The 22,425-nt window shown below is 44.7% G+C and overlaps 2 protein-coding genes across 2 annotated transcripts in view; both read left to right on the forward strand.

Annotated features, from left to right (window-relative positions):
* TTC21B (tetratricopeptide repeat domain 21B) overlaps positions 1–6,017 on the forward strand; it is a 40,278-nt gene extending 34,261 nt beyond the window's left edge. Inside the window, exons 27-29 of the mRNA XM_075284222.1 lie at positions 1,428–1,548; positions 2,702–2,769; positions 3,980–6,017. Of these exons, the coding sequence (XP_075140323.1) occupies positions 1,428–1,548; positions 2,702–2,769; positions 3,980–4,057 (267 nt within the window). The 3' untranslated portion in view covers positions 4,058–6,017. The remainder of the gene's footprint in view (positions 1–1,427; positions 1,549–2,701; positions 2,770–3,979) is intronic.
* Positions 6,018–20,613: 14,596 nt separating this feature from the next.
* The window catches only part of LOC142217271 (polypeptide N-acetylgalactosaminyltransferase 3-like), a 29,580-nt gene continuing 27,768 nt past the window's right edge, over positions 20,614–22,425 (forward strand). The window contains exons 1-2 of the mRNA XM_075285464.1: positions 20,614–20,690; positions 20,742–21,059. Coding sequence (XP_075141565.1) covers positions 20,614–20,690; positions 20,742–21,059 — 395 coding nt within the window. The remainder of the gene's footprint in view (positions 20,691–20,741; positions 21,060–22,425) is intronic.

Consider the following 22,425-nt stretch of genomic DNA (forward strand, 5'->3'; position numbering starts at 1 on the left):
ATTGTGGTCAGGTTATCTTCTCATACATGTAGTGACCCTCGTGATAACCAGCCATGATGTCCTTATTGTGGTCAGGTTATCTTCTCATACATGTAGTGTCCTCCTGATACCCAGCCATGGTGTCCTTATTGTGGTCAGATATTTTTTCATACATGTAGTGTCCTCCTGATAACCAGCCATGATGTCCTTATTGTGGTCAGGTTATCTTCTCATATATGTAGTGTCCTCCTGATAACCAGCCATGATGTCCTTATTGTGGTCAGGTTATCTTCTCATACATGTAGTGTCCTCCTGATAACCAGCCATGATGTCCTTATTGTGGTCAGGTTATCTTCTCATACATGTAGTGTCCCTCCTGATAACCAGCCATGATGTCCTTATTGTGGTCAGGTTATCTTCTCATACATGTAGTGTCTCCTGATAACCAGCCATGGTGTCCTTATTGTGGTCAGGTTATCTTCTCATACATGTAGTGTCCTCCTGATAACCAGCCATGATGTCCTTATTGTGGTCAGGTTATCTTCTCATACATGTAGTGTCTCCTGATAACCAGCCATGATGTCCTTATTGTGGTCAGGTTATCTTCTCATACATGTAGTGTCTCCTGATAACCAGCCATGGTGTCCTTATTGTGGTCGGGTTATCTTCTCATACATGTAGTGTCCTCCTGATAACCAGCCATGGTGTCCTTATTGTGGTCAGATATTTTTTCATACATGTAGTGTCCTCCTGATAACCAGCCATGATGTCCTTATTGTGGTCAGGTTATCTTCTCATACATGTAGTGTCCTCCTGATAACCAGCCATGATGTCCTTATTGTGGTCAGGTTATCTTCTCATACATGTAGCGTCTCCTCCTGACAACCAGCCATGATGTCCTTATTGTGGTCAGGTTATCTTCTCATATATGTAGTGTCCCTCCTGATAACCAGCCATGATGTCCTTATTGTGGTCAGGTTATCTTCTCATTCATGTAGTGTCCTCCTGATAACCAGCCATGACGTCCTTATTGTGGTCAGGTTATCTTCTCATACATGTAATGTCCTCCTGATAACCAGCCATGACGTCCTTATTGTGGTCGGGTTATCTTCTCATACATGTAGTGTCCTCCTGACAACCAGCCATGATGTCCTTATGGTCAAGTTATCGTCTCATACATGTAGTGTTCACAGATCTGATCCTAAGAATATACCATCAATACTGTGAAATCGGGAAACCCTTTTAATTCAAGATGATCCTGCTGTTCTTTCTGTGCTAGAAACCAAATCCAGATATGAATTTCTTTATTATCAGATGCCGGATTAAAATTCTTTCATCCTATATTAGACAAGCTACATATAAATGTCTATGTTCATGGAAAGTGTTTGGATAAATTCCGGTAATTCTAGAAACAATAGGACTTAATCTCTCCTTTGGTCTTGTTCCAGTCCTGCTGCAAGGCTTATGAGTACATGGGGTACATCATGGAAAAAGAACAAGCGTACAAAGATGCAGCCAGCAACTATGAACTGGCCTGGAAGTATGGCAACCAGACAAACCCCACCGTGGGTAAGGAGAAATGACTTCATCGACCCCAAGAACGCAGACTGGGAGGAGGACAGAATAACTAGTTGTCATGTCAGAGGGTGGTCCGGGCTTTGTCCTGCAGCCCACCAACAGACTGAATAGCCTAGGATTACACATAGTGATGTACGCTACAGGTCATATAAAATACTCGAGCAAGTAAAATGTGTGATTTTAAAGAGGTTTTAGAGAATTTGAAATTTATATGGGGGAGGGGCGGAATTTGACAATAAGCTGGAAGTAGGGAGAACTTTATTGTTATACATGTGGCTCTCTGCAGTACCAGGGTGACTACTTTCTGCAATGGGGTCCCCACTGATCAGGTACTTCTAGAATCATCTGACGCCTTAAAAACATTTACCGGTACAAGTCATTCATGTAGGATTGATATCTGGCATTACTTGGTGCTATTATATTCCGTCCATATTAAAGGGATCCTATCATTTAAACTGAATTTTTTCTGCTTGTCATGTAGGAATAGCCTTAAGAAAGGCTATTTGTCTCCTATCTTTAGATGAAATCCCATTTTTCGCTGGTATGCAAATGAGTTCTCTTGCAGCACTGGGGGCATGGCCCCAGCGCTCAAACAGCACTGGGGGTGTCCCCAATGCTGCGAGAGGACTCTCCAGCGACACCTCCATCTTCTTCAGGAACGGGTCTTCTTCGCGTCTTCTTCCGGGAGTTTGCTTCAAACTTCTAGGCCTAGGGCAAAGCCGACTCCGCATGCTCGCCGGCCACAAGAAAATGACCGCTTACACAGTACTGTAATCAAGCATTCTCTTGCGGCCAGCAGGCATGCGCAGTCGGCTTTGCCCTAGGCCTAGAAGTTTGAAGCCACCGCCGAAAGAAGACGTGAAGAAGATCCGTTCCTGAAGAAGATGGAGGCGCGCTGGAGAGTTCTCTCACAGCATTGAGGAAGCCCCCAGTACTGTTTGAGCGCTGAGGACCGCCCCCAGTGCTGCAAGACAACTCATTTGCATACAGAAGAAAACCAGGATTTATACCGAACAGCGCCGCAGAGAAGACATCTAAAGGTAGGAGAAGAATAGCTTTCTTAAGGCTATTCCGACGTGATAAGCAGAAAAAATTCAGTTTAAATGATAGGATCCCTTTATCATTTTATCATTTTTATTTTCAGGATACAAGTTAGCTTTTAACTATCTGAAGGCGAAGAGGTTTGTGGATGCCATTGATGTTTGCCATAAGGTATGGAAATCTATAGGTTTATACATATCCATATTAAGAGATTATCCAGACATGTAGATTGTGAGCTCCATAGAGGGAAATCCATGCAAACACGGGGAGAACATACAAACTCCATGCAGATGATGTCCTTGGCAGGATTCAAACCCAGGACTCTAGTGTTGCAAGGCTTCAGTGCTAAACGCTGAGCCACCGTGTTGCCCAGTGCTCCCACTTATTGTACGTCTTGGGGGCATCATGTAGTTGTTGTTATTGGATTATAAGCATTGGTAAGATTTTGTCCGTGAATGCAATTAGTCTAAGCTCCCTATGACCCACTGGGATACCTGGGTATAAGGGTGATGTTCCTATGTGGTGTAGTAGTATATCAATATGTTAAATATCTATGAACTGTGTTAACATGTATTGGGATCTGTAGGTATCCATCATGGTGTCCATCATTTTACCTATCAAATATAACCGAATTGGCCATAAAAGCACCTAACATAGTCCCAGAACAGATGTGAACAAAGCTTTATTTTTTTTCCCCTTGTCTGTCATCTATACTTGGATATTTACATGTATATTTACTGTGCAGTTCAAAAGAAAAATTGGCATTAAAAAACTAATCTTTATTGATATTACCATTAAAAATATTTACCTGGGTACAAAAAGTTTTTTATAAAAATAGTCTATTTATGCACCATTTATTTCTAAACACCAAGGGGTATCTAATAAGCGTCTGAGAGCCCCTTATAAAGGGGCTCTCAGACGCTTATTAGATACCCCTTGGTGTTTAGAAATAAATGGTGCATAAATAGACTATTTTTATAAAAAACTTTTTGAAGAGCCCCTTATAAAGGGGCTCTCAGACGCTTATTAGATACCCCTTGGTGTTTAGAAATAAATGGTGCATAAATAGACTATTTTTATAAAAAACTTTTTGTACCCAGGTAAATATTTTTAATGGTAATATCAATAAAGATTAGTTTTTTAATGCCAATTTTTCTTTTGGATTTGCTAAAACAAAGATTCTAGTGGAAGTTTACTGTACAGTTCCTCATGTCCAGTATTGCAGAGACCTGATCGGTCAGTTTTCAAATATTCTCGACTACAGGATGGTCTTAGGATTTGTTTACATCTCATCTGGGATTTTTGTTTCGCTATCGGAGGAATATTTAGAAATATCAAAATGTTCATTTTTTAGTAACTCTGTGTTGCCTTTCTTCAACAGGTCTTAGAAGTTCACCCAACATACCCAAAAATAAGAAAAGACATTCTTGACAAATCCAGGGCTGCTTTACGAACGTGAAGAAATATTGGAGGACTGGTTGAAAGATTTGTGAGGACTAAACAGGGTTTATTAATGTTAAAAAAGGGAAGAAAGCTGCTGTTGAGTTATAACTGGCTGAAAAAAGTAGTCCCGGAAATATCTGAGAAAGTAAGCAGAGGTGGGGCTTAGTAGATGCTTTACTTGGTTCATCTGCTCTTCAAAGTAAACAGAGGCTGGACTTTACTTGGTTCACCTCTTCAAAGTAAGCAGAGGCGGGGCTTAGTAGGGGCTTTACTTGGTTCATCTGCTCTTCAAAGTAAGCAGAGGCGGGGCTTTACTTGGTTTACCTGCTCTTCAAAGTAAGCAGAGGCAGGGCTTAGTAGGGACTTTACTTGCTTTACCTGCTCTTCAAAGTAAGCAGAGGCGGGGCATAGCGGGAGCTTGACTACATTCACTTGCTCTCTGTTGCAGTGTGAGCAGTAAGAAAAAGGTTTCGACTTCAGCAAGCTCCCTCCAGCCAGAAATCTAAAACAGAAGCTTAGACACTGCTTTCACCCCCAAAGATGACTGGGGAAGGTTTCGTAGCTGAAAAGTAAAATAAGGAATATAAGGGAAATTCCTGCTATTTCTTTCCATTCCTGCTGGTGTCACTTTATATTGGGTCCACGTGTAGAAGCTGCACATTCTGCGGGACCCGGACCACTGCCTATTTTTGTAAGCAGATGATAGACCTGTCAGGAGTCAAGAACTATTAAAGGAAAAATGAGCTTGTATTTTCTGACAGCCATATTTTTTTTTAAAGTCTATTCTTGGATTGAAAAAGTCCATATGTGCAATCCTTAAAAGAATTGTCCAGGATTAAAGTGGCATGGCAGCTTTCTTTCATAATTAGCGCCACCCCTGTCCATAGGTTGTGTCTGGTATTGCAGCTCATCTCTAGTGAAGTGAATGGGGATAAGCAACAATGCCTCTCACAGTGTGTGGACTGATGTGACACTGCATTTGGAAGAAGCAGGGCAAATAGTGATGAAAACTGTTCAAATTCCCTTTGACATTGCAAAGATATTTCTGATTCTGAAACTCTGACACACAATCCTAAAGCTCACCATACAGATTGGATAAAACTGGCAGATAGAGGGATGGACAATTGGAATTTAAAGGGATTTTCCACTTTTCTAATATTGATGGACTTTTCTTAGGATAGGTCCTCAATTTCAGATCTACGAGTGTCCAACTGTTGGAACCCCCATAAATCAACCATCCAGGGACACCATGGCTCCCAGTAATGTTTACATGCATGATCCACACTGTCTACTCACCATGCAATGTCTAGTGGCTGGTTTAGGTACTGCAGTGCTGTCCCATAGATATTAGTGGGACACTCCTGCAATACCTAAATCTGCCACTATACACATCAGAGCCAGGGAGCAGCGTGACTCCTGGGATCCTAAGGATAGACCATCAATATTAGAAAGGTGGGGTGGTAAGGCTCTTTAAATGGACAATTAAATGCAGAAACAAACAAGAAAGCGGCAGATTTTGTTCAGTTTAGGCTCAGAATTTTCTGCATGTTTCTGAAACTGTTTTATCGAAATCCTGCCGAGAACTAATGGTTTAATCCCATTCTGATCTGCTCCATTTTGGAGACTGGCAAAGGGGTCAGGGATAAGCCAAAGGGGTGGAGTTGAAAGATCTTCTAATTCTACATCAGAGAGGCTTCTGCTCCAGCCAGTTGTCTTATACAAGTTGTGTTATAGTTATGAAGAGCTGGGATCACAGACTCTCCGCTGTATGTATAATATATCAGAAGATCATTCAGATTGGATTTCCATTTAAGAAATAGTCCAAAACCCTCTTTATAGACCTGATGTTGTATCATTCCTGCTACGTCCCATCTCTCTAATTATTTAATTGTATGTGTTACAAATAAATGTAAAAACGTCTCTTTCAGAATTGTATGTATAAATGATGATGTCTTGTGATTATAGAATGCGCCAATGTTTACCACTAAATACACATATATTGGTATATATCACCCTTAGGGTTTCATGTTTTGTTTTGTTTTTACCCCAGAAGACGCAGTGTAGTGAAAGTGTCAGTGCTGTGTGCTGCCTCCTCTGTGAGTGTTATGTTGTGTGCTGCCTCCTCTGTGAGTGTTATGTTGTGTGCTGCCTCCTCTGTGAGTGTTATGTTGTGTGCTGCCTCCTCTGTGAGTGTTATGTTGTGTGCTGCCTCCTCTGTGAGTGTTATGTTGTGTGCTGCCTCCTCTGTGAGCGTTCTGTTGTGTGCTGCCTCCTCTACAAGTGCTGGTGTTGTGTGCTACATCCACTGTGGTTGTCAGCGCCGTGTGCTGCCTCCTCTGTGAGCGTTATGTTGTGTGCTGCCTCCTCTGTGAGCGTTCTGTTGTGTGCTGCCTCCTCTACAAGTGCTGGTGTTGTGTGCTACATCCACTGTGGTTGTCAGCGCCGTGTGCTGCCTCCTCTGTGAGCGTTATGTTGTGTGCTACCTCCTCTGTGTTATGTTGTGCGCTGCCTCCTCTGTGTTATGTTGTGCGCTGCCTCCTCTGTGTTATGTTGTGCGCTGCCTCCTCTGTGAGTGTTATGTTGTGCGCTGCCTCCTCTGTGAGTGTTATGTTGTGCGCTGCCTCCTCTGTGAGTGTTGCGTTGTGCGCTGCCTCCTCTGTGAGTGTTGCGTTGTGCGCTGCCTCCTCTGTGAGTGTTGCGTTGTGCGCTGCCTCCTCTGTGAGTGTTGCGTTGTGCGCTGCCTCCTCTGTGAGTGTTGCGTTGTGCGCTGCCTCCTCTGTGAGTGTTGCGTTGTGCGCTGCCTCCTCTGTGAGTGTTGCGTTGTGCGCTGCCTCCTCTGTGAGTGTTGCGTTGTGCGCTGCCTCCTCTGTGAGTGTTGCGTTGTGCGCTGCCTCCTCTGTGAGTGTTGCGTTGTGCGCTGCCTCCTCTGTGAGTGTTGCGTTGTGCGATGCCTCCTCTGTGTTATGTTGTGCGCTGCCTCCTCTGTGTTATGTTGTGCGCTGCCTCCTCTGTGTTATGTTGTGCGCTGCCTCCTCTGTGTTATGTTGTGCGCTGCGGAAAAAAGTGCACTTGCAGAAAAAAGTTTGCTAGCAGTCTACATAGACCTCTATTTTGAGGTGAATTCTGTGCCAAAATCCGCCCCCATCTTGCCCTGTGTAAATGAGCCCTTAGTATCATAAGATAGACGACATTCTCCTGTTTTATATGCCTTCAGAAGGAAGTTTCTACATTTTGTAAAGTCTGAGATTTAACCATTTGCAGTGACCCCCACACAATTATTGTCCTTACGTTACAAGCCGCAACACTGAATAAGATGAAGAGCAGGGACAGATCTTAATAGAGAAGCAAAGGGAAGAAAGAGCTGCCGGATCTCACAGAAACGAGAAAATCTATTAATATTGTCGTTTCCTGAGAATCTGCATCCACATGTCTCGCAAGTCAAAATTTTTTAGCACAAACTAGATGCTCCACGTTGCACCAGGCATGCGCTACGTTTACACCAGTGTCTGGTTGTATTCACAATAGTATTACGGCCAATGTGATTTGAGGACAAAGATCAGAATGGGAACTATTGAACTGGGCTAAGCTGCACTACCAGACTTAGCCAATGGATAAGGATGGCGCTGTTCTTTCTAATCTTGGCATATATTTTCTCCGCTTATACAATCCCTTTTAAAGTTTTTGCATCTTTACCTCCTCATCTCCCTGGCATTACACCCTGTTACTTTGCATCAGTGTAGAGAACAGACTGCATTAGCATTTAACTAATATTACTTGGCAGGGTTTTCACTAAATCTCACTTACCACACACTTCATTCCAAGCCAGCAGAATGTGTGGTCTGCAATTGCCTTACAGTATGTTTGTGCAGAAATCCTGTCTGTCCAGTAGGGGAAGCTCTAGCTTATTTTTTTTGGACTTTATTTATTCGATAGTGAATCCGAGTCTCCTGTGTTCTACACTGTATGTGCATACGTAGCACAAAAAATATAGGGCAATGCTGGGTAGTACTATTGAATAAACCACATTTGGCCAGCAGGCCAAACTACCACATACACGACAGAATAGTTATAAAAATATATAAATTTTATTTAGAAAAGTACATAAGTAATAATAATAGATTGGAGGTAAACAATGCATCAGCTATGGATGCAATGACATACAACTAGGCTTTCATAAGGAAATATGCTTTGCATTTATAGTCAATACAATATTCAGTGAAAAGAGTTCCTCACCACATAAGAATGGGCATCATTAGCTATATACAGATGGATGAAGATCCAAATCATTAGCACTTCTTACTAGAGGGCCAATACATTTATATTTGATATTGTAGACAAAAGAAAACATATGAGCAACATTGAGCTTTTACCTGTAAGTATGTCATGCATCAGAACGCGCCCCAATATATATATATATATAATATACTAATATTACTTGGCAGGGTTTTCACTAAATCTCACCACACACTTCATTCCAAGCCAGCAGAATGTGTGGTCTGCAATTGCCTTACAGTATGTTTGTGCAGAAATCCTGTCTGTCCAGTAGGGGAAGCTCTAGCTTATTTTTTTTGGACTTTATTTATTCGATAGTGAATCCGAGTCTCCTGTGTTCTACACTGTATGTGCATGTCAATCCACAAGGTAAACCTACGCTGACTGCATGACTTATTCTGTGTATTACGCCTCCTATGGTTTATTCTGATCCTATTATGTTATGATGAAGAGATTCTATGCAGATCAATAGCCATCACCTTCTCTCTATTGGAGCTGTTTACGGGGCCCCATTTCCCAATAGGTCGGGGTCCTATGGACATGCCATAAATAAGGACACTGGAATGAAAGCTGATTATTCATTGTCATCCGTCTTCTATGTTACACCACATGGTACAACTGTGCCCATTATTCAGCCCCAAAATGGTGAATCGGGGGCAGACTGAAAGGATACACACCAATGTCACATGACTAGAGATGAGCGAGTACTGTTCGGATCAGCCGATCCGAACAGCACGCTCCATAGAAATGAATGGATGCACCTGGTACTTCCGATTTGACGTCGGCCGGCCACTTAACCCCCCGCATGCCGGCTACGTCCATTAATTTCTATGCGAGCATGTTGTTCGGATCGGCTGATCCGAACAGTACTCGCTCATCTCTACACATGACTTGTCAGCTGAGTTGCCGAGAAGGATCGTGTGTTAGTTTCTGACGTTGCAGCACTGACCAAGATTACATAGACCCTGTAACATGTCCTAATCGTACAGTAGAATAATGCTATCAGGGCGTTGTGCTCATGTCCTTGCTTAGACCCGGTTCACATTTGCGTTCGGGCCATTCCATCCCCCTCTCCGCATGGAAAGCAAGCAGCACTTTTCTCTCCGCATTTTTCGTGCAGAAACTGAGCGGAAACCACACGGACCACATTACAGTCTATGGGGTACACGAGTTTCCTTAGGTAGCTTCTTTTTTATGCGGATTAGGTTTCTATTCATGGGTCCCCGAACGGAAACCCATGCACAAATGTGAACCGGGCCTTAAAGAGATTTAGGATAAGACCCCACGCAGTGAAACACAGCAAAAAGAAACTGCAGAAAAAACTGGCAAAAACACCATGAGGTTTTTTCTGCAGTGTTTTTGCATTTTCGTGGAGTTTTCCTCTCCAGGTTTTCTGACTCTATTATACTTATACGGAAAATGTCTGAGTTTCCTCAGGTATAATGGACATGCTGCTGATTTTTTTTCTACAATGTATGGATGGGATTAGCTAGAATCCCATCCACTTTACAGGGACTATGATACTCAGCGTTTTCGCAACGTCAGGCTTCAGCCTTAGACCGGGGCCACATGCTGCATTTTACAGTCCCTGCCAACTGGATAGGACGTGATAGGGCAGGATCCTTGTCGCTGCAGCATGCTGAAAAAAAAAAAAAGCGTCCAGTTCTTATTCCCATTGAAATCAATAGGAAACAGATTTTGAAGAGTTGTGTGTGAACATACGCTAAAGAAGTCAGTATTTGTAAGTGTTATTGCTGCATTGGTTTCTTCATGGTGCACATAACAGTGGAGCTTCTAGGGGACAAAGCCTTGTATTCCATCACTCTGCGTAGGACTGCGCCATATGCAATGGACTCTTTAATTTATAGACATGGGTTACCAGTCACACTTGGTCAGCATGTCGGGGGTGTTCGAGGCCTGATCTTGCTGAGTTTCTACCTCTGCAGACATAATCCACAGCTGGCACTCGAGCGGTTACCGGAAGGTTACGTATCCCTGGTAAAGTGGTTCTAATAAAACTCTGGGAACTGCGCCAAGTAGGATGTGGATTCATTTTATGTTATTACATTACGCTGGGCACCATGCCAGGACTACGATGTATACTGAGAGGTAGGTAGTCGCCAGCACATCTCGCTGAACTACAGTATATTCATTAGCATGGAACATACAAGTCCCAAAATCAAAACATTCACAACAGGCCTGAGTCTCATTTCTGTTTGTTTTTTTGTTCTGTAAATTGATATTTGTGAATACGGACAACCCAAAAGGATCAATGGCCTCTCCTGTTAGATTTCCTGATGGATCACTATGGTGGGCAATGTCACCTGCGAGACTCTCTAGAATTCATTCTATCTACAGTTCCTGCCATTGGTGTTTTGTGACGAGTCTTGGTCGTGAAATGAAGTCACTATCTCTTGTTATAGTGGAACTAAAGCGAATGAAGACAATAAATACAGTCCATTTATATCGTAGGAGCTTTATCATTTAGTTAAAGGGGTATTCTAGGAGTTTAATCATTCTTGCAAACCCTCCCACAACATCTGAAAGGCTCCCAAAAAAGAGGTGACCTGCTGGTGATGTTGGAAAACCTCATAGACCTTTCAGAATGCCCCTGGACCCACCAGGCTAGCAACCATTATATACATATTATATAACGGAACGACATGTTCTACCCACATCACAAGGTCTAAATGAATGGGACTGAGCTGCAATACCAAGCACAGCCAGTATAAAATGTATGGCACTGTGCTTGGTAAGCATTGACAATGTCACAGGTGCCTGGTATCTGACCACGCCCAATCTTAGCTGGGGGGTAGGGGGACATGATACTCTGGGGGCAACCTGGGGTGAGGACATGATACTGTGGGGACAACCTGAGGGGGGCATGTCAGTGTGGGGGGACATGACACTGTGAAGGAAACCTAGGGTGAGGACATGATACTGTGGGGGCAACCTGAGGGTGCATGTCAATGTGGGGGGACATGATACTCTGGGGGAAACCTAGGGTGAGGACATGATACTGTGGGGGCAACCTGAGGGGGGCATGTCAGTGTGGGGGGACATGACACTGTAGGGGAAACCTAGGGTGAGGACATGATACTGTGGGGGCAACCTGAGGAGGGCATGTCAGTGTGGGGGGACATGACACTGTAGGGGAAACCTAGGGTGAGGACATGATATTGTGGGGGCAACCTGAGGGGGGCATGTCAGTGTGGGGGGACATGACACTGTAGGGGAAACCTAGGGTGAGGACATGATATTGTGGGGGCAACCTGAGGGGGGCATCTCAGTGTGGGGGGACATGACACTGTGAAGGAAACCTAGGGTGAGGACATGATACTGTGGGGGCAACCTGAGGGTGCATATCAATGTGGGGGGACATGATACTCTGGGGGAAACCTAGGGTGAGGACATGATACTGTGGGGGCAACCTGAGGGGGGCATGTCAGTGTGGGGGGACATGACACTGTAGGGGAAACCTAGGGTGAGGACATGATACTGTGGGGGCAACCTGAGGGGGGCATGTCAGTGTGGGGGGACATGACACTGTAGGGGAAACCTAGGGTGAGGACATGATATTGTGGGGGCAACCTGAGGGGGGCATCTCAGTGTGGGGGGACATGACACTGTGGGGGAAACCTAGGGTGAGGACATGATATTGTGGGGGCAACCTGAGGGGGGCATAACACGGTGTGGGCAACTTGGAGGAGGTGACTCGGTGGGGAAAACCAGGGAAGTGGGGGGACATGAATATGTGAGGGACAACCTGGAGGGGAACATTATAAGGGGCATATTTTTATGGGGCCACTAGGGAGCTTTATACTGTGTGAGAGCCGTATACTATGTGGGAGCCATTGAGGGAGCATTATAATTTGTGCAGGTCAGGTATTTCTAGGTGTTGGTGATGGGGGGCCCACTTATGAAATCTTTGCACAGGACCCACCAATGTGTTAAAACGGCCCTGCCCCTACATTACAGTCTACACCGAATCTGCTGTACGTTCTCTCACCTTTCGTTAAACTGACGCTGTGTGTGCGAGATCTGTCACCCTGCAGACTCTGCAATCTCTAAACTAATGGTGTCTTTATATGTGAACTCTCACCCGTGTGTGTGTGTGTGTGTGTGTGTGTGTGTGTGTGTGTGTGTGTGTGTGTGTGTGTGTGTGTGTGTGTGTGTAATGTGTTGGTGCCCCAATACTTTCATCCATACAATATATGTGAACCCAGCCCATCACAGCTTGACCTGTTTTGCAGTTTTGCAACCTTTTCCCTTTCTCTTGGTATCTGTAACACTGTGCATAGGCCGATATTTATTGGTGATAAATCTGGCAAACCCAACCATATTACTACGAAATGCAACCGTGAGCTCCAGTCTAAAACTACGTGAAACTAAAACCTAAAAAATATGATCACGGACAAACTTTTGCTGAAAAATCACTTGTTCCCTCCCATAATTACTGTACGAACAGGATATTAGTCCCATGGAGGGGCGATGACCCACATCAGAATAGTCAGGTATAGTATTATGAATGCAGATCTCCAGAATTATTGCCGATATACATACTGTATTTTCTGGACCGTAACTGCCTTTGTCCTGCTAGCTTAAGGGGATGTTTGCCAAAATGTACTGTTTTAGTAAATAGGGCATATTTATGGAAGCCGTGGTCATAAGACAATCTTTTTTGCTGATTTTTTTTTCCCCCCATTGGTGGTTTTGCATTTATAGATGGGCCTATGGAGAGGAGATCTCTGCATAGGTTTCTATCCGTTACCAAATGCCACCGATCTATGCCCGATCCCTCTCTTCAGGGACACTATAGGTCAGACTCTTATTTCTAGTGACTCTATAGGCCGGAGCCCTCTCTCCAGTGACCCGGTAGGCCAGACTCGTACTTCTAGTGACTCTGTAGGCCACAACCAGGGACTCTATAAGCTAGATCCCCTACTTCCATGGACCCTATAGGCTGGACCCTTGCGTCAGGGATGCTATAGGCCGAACCCCTATCTCAAGAGACCCTATAGCAGGTGCTGCCCGTTTGGTAGATATGACCCTTTTGCTGACCTAGTGCAGGGACATTATTACGCTATTATACGCTTTCTCGCCGCCATCCGTCCGCTTTTCCCACTCAGACCTTTGAATGAAGAACATTCACAAGCGAAGTTGGGTAATTGTGAGTGGGTCATTGTTGATCTCAAAGTCCTGTGGTCTGTGGTGCCTTGTTGATAAGCAACCCACCCACCCGTCTCCATATTGACTGTAAGGCCGATTCCTCTCTCTGCCGCTCATTCATTTATTCGGACTGATGGTTGAAATAGAAGTGCGGTGTTTCCATGGAAACACAATCCAGGTGTGATCCGCTCCGGCACTTCCTATTTCATACAATAAGCCGGAATCACTGCGTGTACTGAGATATTATAGTCCTAGGAAATATATAGGATTCTGTTCTGACATTATATTATTTTTTTCTTGCTAAACAATTATTACAAAGTTCATCTCTCTAAAGAAAAAATAATATATGACTGCTGCAGCTGTAAGAGCGAACACAGCCGTGGAGATTTACTAAGATAACTGCACCAGTATTTGAGCTTAAAGGTAGTATATCATCAGAAAAAACATATCACCCCAGCCCTGCAGATAGATAGGTTAGTATCACCAGAAACAGCATATTACCCCAGCCCTGCAGATAGATAGGTTACTGTCACCAGAACCAGCATATCACCCCAGCCCTGCAGATAGATAGGTTAGTGTCACCAGAACCAGCATATCACCCCAGCCCTGCAGATAGATAGGTTAGGGTCACCAGAACCAGCATATCACCCCAGCCCTGCAGATAGATAGGTTAGTGTCACCAGAACCAGCATATCACCCCAGCCCTGCAGATAGATAGGTTAGGATCACCAGAACCAGCATATCACCCCAGCCCTGCAGATAGATAGGTTAGGATCACCAGAACCAGCATATCACCCCAGCCCTGCAGATAGATAGGTTAGGATCACCAGAACCAGCATATCACCCCAGCCCTGCAGATAGATAGGTTAGTGTCACCAGAACCAGCATATCACCCCAGCCCTGCAGATAGATAGGTTACTGTCACCAGAACCAGCATATCACCCCAGCCCTGCAGATAGATAGGTTAGTATCACCAGAAACAGCATATCACCCCAGATAGATAGGTTAGTGTCACCAGACCCAGCATATCACCCAGCCCTGCAGATAGATAGGTTAGTGTCACCAGAACCAGCATATCAGCCTAGCTCTGAAGATAGATAGGTTATGATCACCAGCACTAGCATATCACCCCAGTCCTGAAAATAGATAGGTTAGTGTCACCAAACCCCAGAATATCACCCAGCCCCTATCTATCTGTAGGGATGGGATGATATATTGAGTTCTGGTGATTCTACCTTAGTCCATTTTTTCTGTCTTTTCTCACATGCCACCACGGCTGATCTAAAGAAGCAGCATAACCCCTGTAACAGAAAATAGTATCACCATAAAAACAGAACAATAAGAGGATAAAAAATGTAAGTCCCCATTGTGGTAGGTGGTAGAGCCATTATTATCTATTCTATCAGGCAATTCTAAGTTTATAGCATGCGGATACTCTGTACAACTCTACAAAAAGGGTCTCTGAAGGAGCCGTCCTTACCTGCAATACATAGACATAACTTTATTTCAATGGGCACCACCTAAGACTTAACTCTCCCTGTTGAGTTGCTGCAGGTAAATTTAACATGTACTGGTAGATTTTCTGATCACAGGAGGTACTAGGGGAGGGGGACACTTTGTGATTCACTTATCAAGGTATCCTCAAGGTATCCGTCTAACAAGTATAGACAATAGTCCAGGGTGGACAACCCTTTCAGTGGGTGCAGTGACACTCACTTAGTAGCCCCCTGAACTTAGAAAACACCATTATAAATGGAGATTGTGTTGTTGGTGTCGAATGTCCATACAAGCAAGTGCAGATTCAACAGCCACCTCCTCCTATGTTACCTGGATCCAGAGGAGCAGGTGAATCTCCTGCCAAAGTTAAACCTAACCTCAGTAACAACCTCCTTATACACCCAGATCCTTTCCTCACTTGTTAGATTATTACAGTAGGTGCAGCTGACTGTTGTAACTACAGAACCAGTCCATTGGTGGGGCCACCTGGCTGCTCCTCCATTACTGTAAGTACACGTTTTCCTATAATGTTTGTGACTTCTGCTCACATAGACTGTACCATTTATATAGTATATAGTACATGAACAACTTTGTCTGAGAAGTTCCAAAACTCCCAACATTCTAAGATTTCCCGACCACTGGAGATCCAGACATTGCTGACCACTGCAATAACCTGGTCTTGGGTTTCTCTCCATATAATTTACATCTCCATCTGGAGACAAGTCCCTGACACTTCTTTATTTAACTTCTGCACCTACATATTTGTAAAACAGTTGTTAACTCTTTTTGTGCCACAGTCAGGTTGTGTTTTACATGGTGCTATGCCTCCTCTTGACATGTCACCAAGAATAGACATGACCCTTACAGAGCTGATCCTTACCGCACTGCACTAGGTACATGTTTGCTCTTGTATTTTACTGAAAAACTTTTAAGTTATTTTTTGGCATCACATATCAGTCCTCTGCCTTGAAGTTTGATGACAAAGTAGTATTGATACTTTAATGGCATTTGACATGTCACAGTGGTCAGTAGCTAGTGGGGTCATGTTGGCCTTGTTGTAATTGCTGCCGCGCTGGATGGAGAATAGTAGCTTATTTTACTGACTTTTTTCATCCCAGACAAAGAAATATTTATTGGACTCCAGTTCAGTAATATCTTTGTATGATTCTTTCATTTATTAGCTAGCGGTACTGAATCATGCAGGTAGGTAGCAATCATTGATATACTACGGTATGTGGACACAAGTATTGGTCTCTGACCCTGTGTGATCTAAGCTCGCTCCATGCCCCCTCTGTGATTTGAGCTCAATAAATACCCCCCAGTGTGATCTGAGCTCTCTCCTTACCTCCCTGTGTGATCTAAGCCCTGTCCATGTGACCCTGTGTGATCTGAGCTCTCTCCATACCCGCCTATTTGATCTGAGCTCACTCCATACCCACCTATGTGATCTGAGCTCAATTCATACCCCCCTGTGTGATCTGAGCTCAATCCATACCCCCTGTATAATTCTTTTCCCATCGGTGTGATCTGAGCTCAATCCATACCCCCTGTATAATCTGAGATTGCTCCTGTGTGATCTGAGCCCGCTCCATCCCCCGTAAGTGATCTGAGCCCGCTCCATCCCCCGTATGTGATCTGAGCCCGCTCCATCCCCCGTATGTGATCTGAGCCCGCTCCATCCCCCCTGTGTGATCTGAGCCCGCTCCATCCCCCCAGTGTGATCTGAGCCCGCTCCATCCCCCCAGTGTGATCTGAGCCCGCTCCATCCCCCCTGTGTGATCTGAGCCCGCTCCATCCCCCCTGTGTGATCTGAGCCCACTCCATCCCCCTGTGTGATCTGAGCCCGCTCCATCCCCCCAGTGTGATCTGAGCCCGCTCCATCCCCCCTGTGTGATCTGAGCCCGCTCCATCCCCCCAGTGTGATCTGAGCCCGCTCCATCCCCCCAGTGTGATCTGAGCCCGCTCCATCCCCCTGTGTGATCTGAGCCCGCTCCATCCCCCCACTGTGATCTGAGCCCGCTCCATCCCCCTGTGTGATCTGAGCCCACTCCATCCCCCCAGTGTGATCTGAGCTCGATCCATGCCCCCACTGTGATCTGAGCTCGATCCATCCCCCCACTGTGATCTGAGCCCGTTACATCCCCCCTGTGTGATCTGAGCCCGCTCTATACCCCTGTGTGATCTGAGCCCGCTCCATCCCCCCTGTGTGATCTGAGCCCGTTCCATCCCCCCACTGTGATCTGAGCCTGCTCCATCCCCCTGTGTGATCTGAGCCCACTCCATCCCCCCAGTGTGATCTGAGCCCGCTCCATCCCCCTGTGTGATCTGAGCCCGTTCCATCCCCCCACTGTGATCTGAGCCCGCTCCATCCCCCTGTGTGATCTGAGCCCACTCCATCCCCCCAGTGTGATCTGAGCCCGCTCCATCCCCCTGTGTGATCTGAGCCCGCTCCATCCCCCCACTGTGATCTGAGCCCGGTCCATCCCCCTGTGTGATCTGAGCCCACTCCATCCCCCCAGTGTGATCTGAGCCCGCTCCATCCCCCTGTGTGATCTGAGCCCACTCCATCCCCCCAGTGTGATCTGAGCCCGCTCCATCCCTCCTGTGTGATCTGAGCCCGCTCCATCCCCCCACTGTGATCTGAGCCCGCTCCATCCCCCCACTGTGATCTGAGCCCGCTCCATCCCCCCACTGTGATCTGAGCCCGCTCCATCCCCCTGTGTGATCTGAGCCCACTCCATCCCCCCAGTGTGATCTGAGCCCGCTCCATCCCCCTGTGTGATGTGAGCCCGCTCCATCCCTCCTGTGTGATCTGAGCCCGCTCCATCCCCCCACTGTGATCTGAGCTCGATCCATCCCCCACTGTGATCTGAGCCCGTTACATCCCCCCACTGTGATCTGAGCCCGCTCCATCCTCCCCACTGTGATCTGAGCCCGCTCTATACCCACTCTAGAAGTTATGCCTGTGAAAGGATAGTAGCAAAATTTTTCCTAAAAAATTGTAATAGAGAACAGGACGGAGACTTCTGCTGACCTTATTTGTCTTTCTGGTTTAGTACATCATTTAATTATTATAAGGTGCGGTTTATTTACTGAGATTCTTTACATTAGGACTTTTTTAATCACTGTAAGTGTAAATCATACAATTCTCTTTAATTAAATTCCCCACATGGCCGATTTCAGCCTCTTTTGGGCAGAGGCATGTCGCTCTGCTGCTATTCCTCATCTGTGCTAAGGGGCGATCAGTTGTGTGTTCTGACATGTTAGTTGGGGCACCATTGTTGCATAATTCCAGATTTTCAAAGGACAGTAAAAATGACGCTGGGTGCCATGGCAAGTTTACATGTGATAAGTCACACCTCTAACCCCACCACATCTCATCCGTAACCCTCTTCACCACTCCCACATGCACCCCAACCCCATAAGGTAATAGAGCCCTCCTTTGTGTAACAAACAGTGATGAAGCCTCCTACGTGCCCCTACACAGTATAATGTCCCCATAGTCCCCATGCACACTATAATGCCCCCTTAGGGTCAGTGCACATGGAGTTTTTTGTGCTGATTTTGACGCTGAATCCGCCTCAAAATCAGCCTCCAAAAAAAGCCTCTCAATAGAGTTCTTGTTGTTTTTTTTTGCATTTTTATATTTAAAGATATTACAGATTTTATTAACTGCTTTGTAATTCTCAAAGGCTACAGCTGACCCTTCGGATTTATATTGTTTTAAATGCCCTTTTTTTTTTATTGGGCATCACTCTTCTAACTATAGTTCGCTTCCATTTCATTTTCTTTCAACCCTGTCTTTGCAAAAACGTGTAAAACCCAGAACCTTGAGCGTCCATAAATAAATCTAGCCACAACTAAGTCACACCAACTACATCAATGTGTTGGAGCCCGTTCCACCCCTTCCATCTGTATTCAGCCAGCTCCTTGGCTGGTGTTACTGATGTCTCTACAGTTCTCCAACCACCATAACTAACCCATCGACTACTTGCTCAGTGAGCAGCCTGCACTTTGCATGTATTTAACAAAATAAAACACTATTGCCCCCAAAAAACCCTTAACAAAAGATTTTTCGGGCAGGACGTTTCTCTCTACATTTTTCAAGCAGATTTGAGGACGGAATCTGTGAATGTAGAGTGAGCGCTGGTGTAAATCCAGCCTTAGACATTCTGTGGACAGTCACAGATCACAATGCAGGAAGATACAGTAATACATTGTCTACCAATAAGTATTTGGACTCCTGTGATCCGAGCGGCAATAACAGCCTCAACCCTCCGGGGCATGCTTTCCACAAGTCCTTGTATAACGGCTAGTGGTATTTTATTCCATTTGGCTTGGAGAAGACAGGTAAGTTCTTTCACCGATTTTGGTTGGCTTCTGCACCCCTTAGTTCAATGATCCAACTCGTCCCAGAGGTGCTCAATAGGGTTCAAGTCTGGGCTCTGGGCAGGCCAGTCCTGTGGGTTAAATTGATTGTCACTGTACCAAGCCATGGTAGATCTCGCTACATGACAGCTGGTGTTGTCATCCTGGAAGAAACATTGGTCCGACCCATTAAACCTTGCAGCGCTGGAGTCCTGGTGTTCAAATACCACCAAGGGTAAAAAACCATCTGGGAGGAGTTCGTATGTTCTCCCCATGTTTGCATGGATTTCCATCCCATATTCAAAAAAAAAAAAAGACATACTGATAGGGATCATAATGTACATTTTTTCCCTATATGGGGCTCACAATCTTCATAAAAAAAGAAAATCGAACCAAACTTCGCTTTATTTACAGTGATGATTAGATATGGACAAACCCCTAAGGTTTTGTTTTGTTTTGGGTTTGGCCGGTTCAGGTCTTTGATTTATTTCAGGTCGAACAAGTTTGGTACAAACCATACTTTACATTAACTTCAAACATAGTGTAGAACACTCTTACGAACCTATCTATAAAACATAGTGTATAACACTGTCAGGGCTCCTAGGACTATATCTATAAAACATAGTGTATGACACTGTCAGAGCTCCTAGGACTATATATCTATAAAACATAGTGTATGACACTGTCAGCGCTCCTAGGACTATATATCTATAATACATAGTGTATAACACTGTCAGGGCTCCTAGGACTATATCTATAAAACATAGTGTAGAATACTCTTAGGGCTTATAGGAATTTCTCTAACCAATTTGTAGCTTTCTAAGCTACAGCCAAAATTATGTCAAAGTTGCATTATTGTATGCTGGGGTCTCTTCAGATCCCAGGGTATAATTGGTGGAGGCCCAGGGGAGGTGTAAAACATTAAAACAAACATTCATGCTCCCATACCCTTACCTCTTTTGGGCCTCCTCGCGGAGTCTGGCGCTCTTCTGTGATGTCACCATTGAAGCCTGCTGAATCCATCTTGTTACAAACTCTTTTACCCATCTCTGCAAATGCTATATACAAAAACTGTGATAGATATGTGGACAGAGCCTAAGATAACCAGATATTAGCCACATGCAATGACAGCTCTACTTGTAATGTCAATGAATGTACTTCAGGAATATTTTATCCCTTCTTACAGATCTTCAGCTATAACAGCAGATGTTTAGATGACCTTATACCATAGACAAGTGGTTCTATCTACAAAGTGAGAAAACCATCATGCCTCATCTTCAAAGGATAATAGTCAGATACTGGAAATATTTCATAGCAATACTCATACTTATAGGATTTGTATTGTATCATGGAATAAAACCTAATAGACACCTATATACTGGGGAGTCACAGAGAAAGTTGGTCATCAAAAAGAAAGATGTAATTTCTTTTAAAGCGGCAAAGCCAAATGTGCAACTCACTGACCAGATGGACAAAGGAGAAGATATCCAGTGTGGTTATTACACCAAAGAAGAACTCAAGCCCTACCTTGTCCGGCCTGCGGAGGACCTTAATGTGCCAGGAGCATTTGGTAAACCTTATATAGAGGGCAAACTCAGCCCGGAAGAGAAAAGGGAAAAAGAGGAAGGACAGAAGAAACATGGGTTCAACCTATTTGCCAGTGACAGAATCTCACTACACAGAGAAGTGGGGCCTGATAGGAGGGCTCCTGAGTATGTATTCATCTCCTTATCATTTTCTCTATGTATTACACAAACAATATGAATGATCTATATTGATATCAGATTAATGACAGTCTGACACCTCCATTGATAAAGAACAGAAGCAAAGCCCTGTATATCATTCATCCCTGCAGATAGATAGATTAGCGTCACCAGAATCCAGAAAATATACGTGCAGGGCTGGGGTGATATGTGTTTTGCGGACTCTATTCTATCTATCTGTGGACTGTGCACAGCATTGGGTCGATATGCTGAGCTCTGGTGACAGATTGCTCCTATTCAAGTAATATGAGTGGCACATCAGCTCCGTCCACTACATAGCGGTGGTTCCAGGAAGTTGATGCAAATGCTCTATGTCCATTAGCAGCTTCCAGCACACGGAAACTACTAGAATAGCTGAAATGTGTGGGGTCCAGGTGTTGGGCCCAGGGCCGCTTTAACCATAGGGCCAACAGTGCATTTGCACAAGGGGAGCCCGTTGGGACAGCCTGCACAAGCTGTTGCATAGAATGTTAAAACATGGAGCCTTGCGCTCCTTGCTTCATAATTCATACTCTCTACCCTGGAGCTGTAGGCATGATGTAATGTCATCACTTACATCGTGCCTACAGCTCTCTGAAGACTTGGGACTGAGACAGCAGGGTAGCAAGGAGAGGTGAGTATCATTGTTTTTTTTAATTATTATTATATTTGTGTGGAAGGAGAAGGACAGTAAACTGTTGGGACACTTCAGGGGAACTTTAACCCTTTGCTGAGTGGCACTTTAGTTGCAGAGGACGTATGTAATATGTCCTTGTTACTAATGCCAATTTCTCTGGATTGATTAGGGATATGAAGATTATCTTGGATTCATTTTAAAGATGAGAATGATATCAAGATCATCATGACAGTCCTTACAGATTCTGAGCGATATGCTGATGAAAATAATGTTTGGCATGTCCCAATGCAGATCTCAATTCCCAGCAGCGTTAACAGCAAATCACTCAGAATCTGTAAGGACTATCATGATGATTTTGAAGGGGATTCTCATCTTTAAAATGAATCCAAGATCATCTTCATAACCCTAACGGATCCTGAGTTATGGGGCTTCAAAGTGTCCACCCTCCTCCTGTCTCAGATAGCAAATTAGAGCAGCGGTAGGAGGAAGAGGGAGGAAGGAGCAGAACTGTACAGAGATGATAAATCATCCTTATCATCTTTGCATAACCTGTTTGTGACCCTGAAGACAGAGGTAGCAGGAGCTCCTATCAATCAGAGTGTATACTGTACCTTTGTTCTCTGATTGTTTTATGTAATACCCCTCTAAGCCTAATCCCAGAGGTATTCTTATGTAAAACCCCTCTGAACATAACCAAGA

Source organism: Leptodactylus fuscus, chromosome 8 (genome assembly GCF_031893055.1).
Source record: "Leptodactylus fuscus isolate aLepFus1 chromosome 8, aLepFus1.hap2, whole genome shotgun sequence".
NCBI lineage: Eukaryota > Metazoa > Chordata > Amphibia > Anura > Leptodactylidae > Leptodactylus > Leptodactylus fuscus.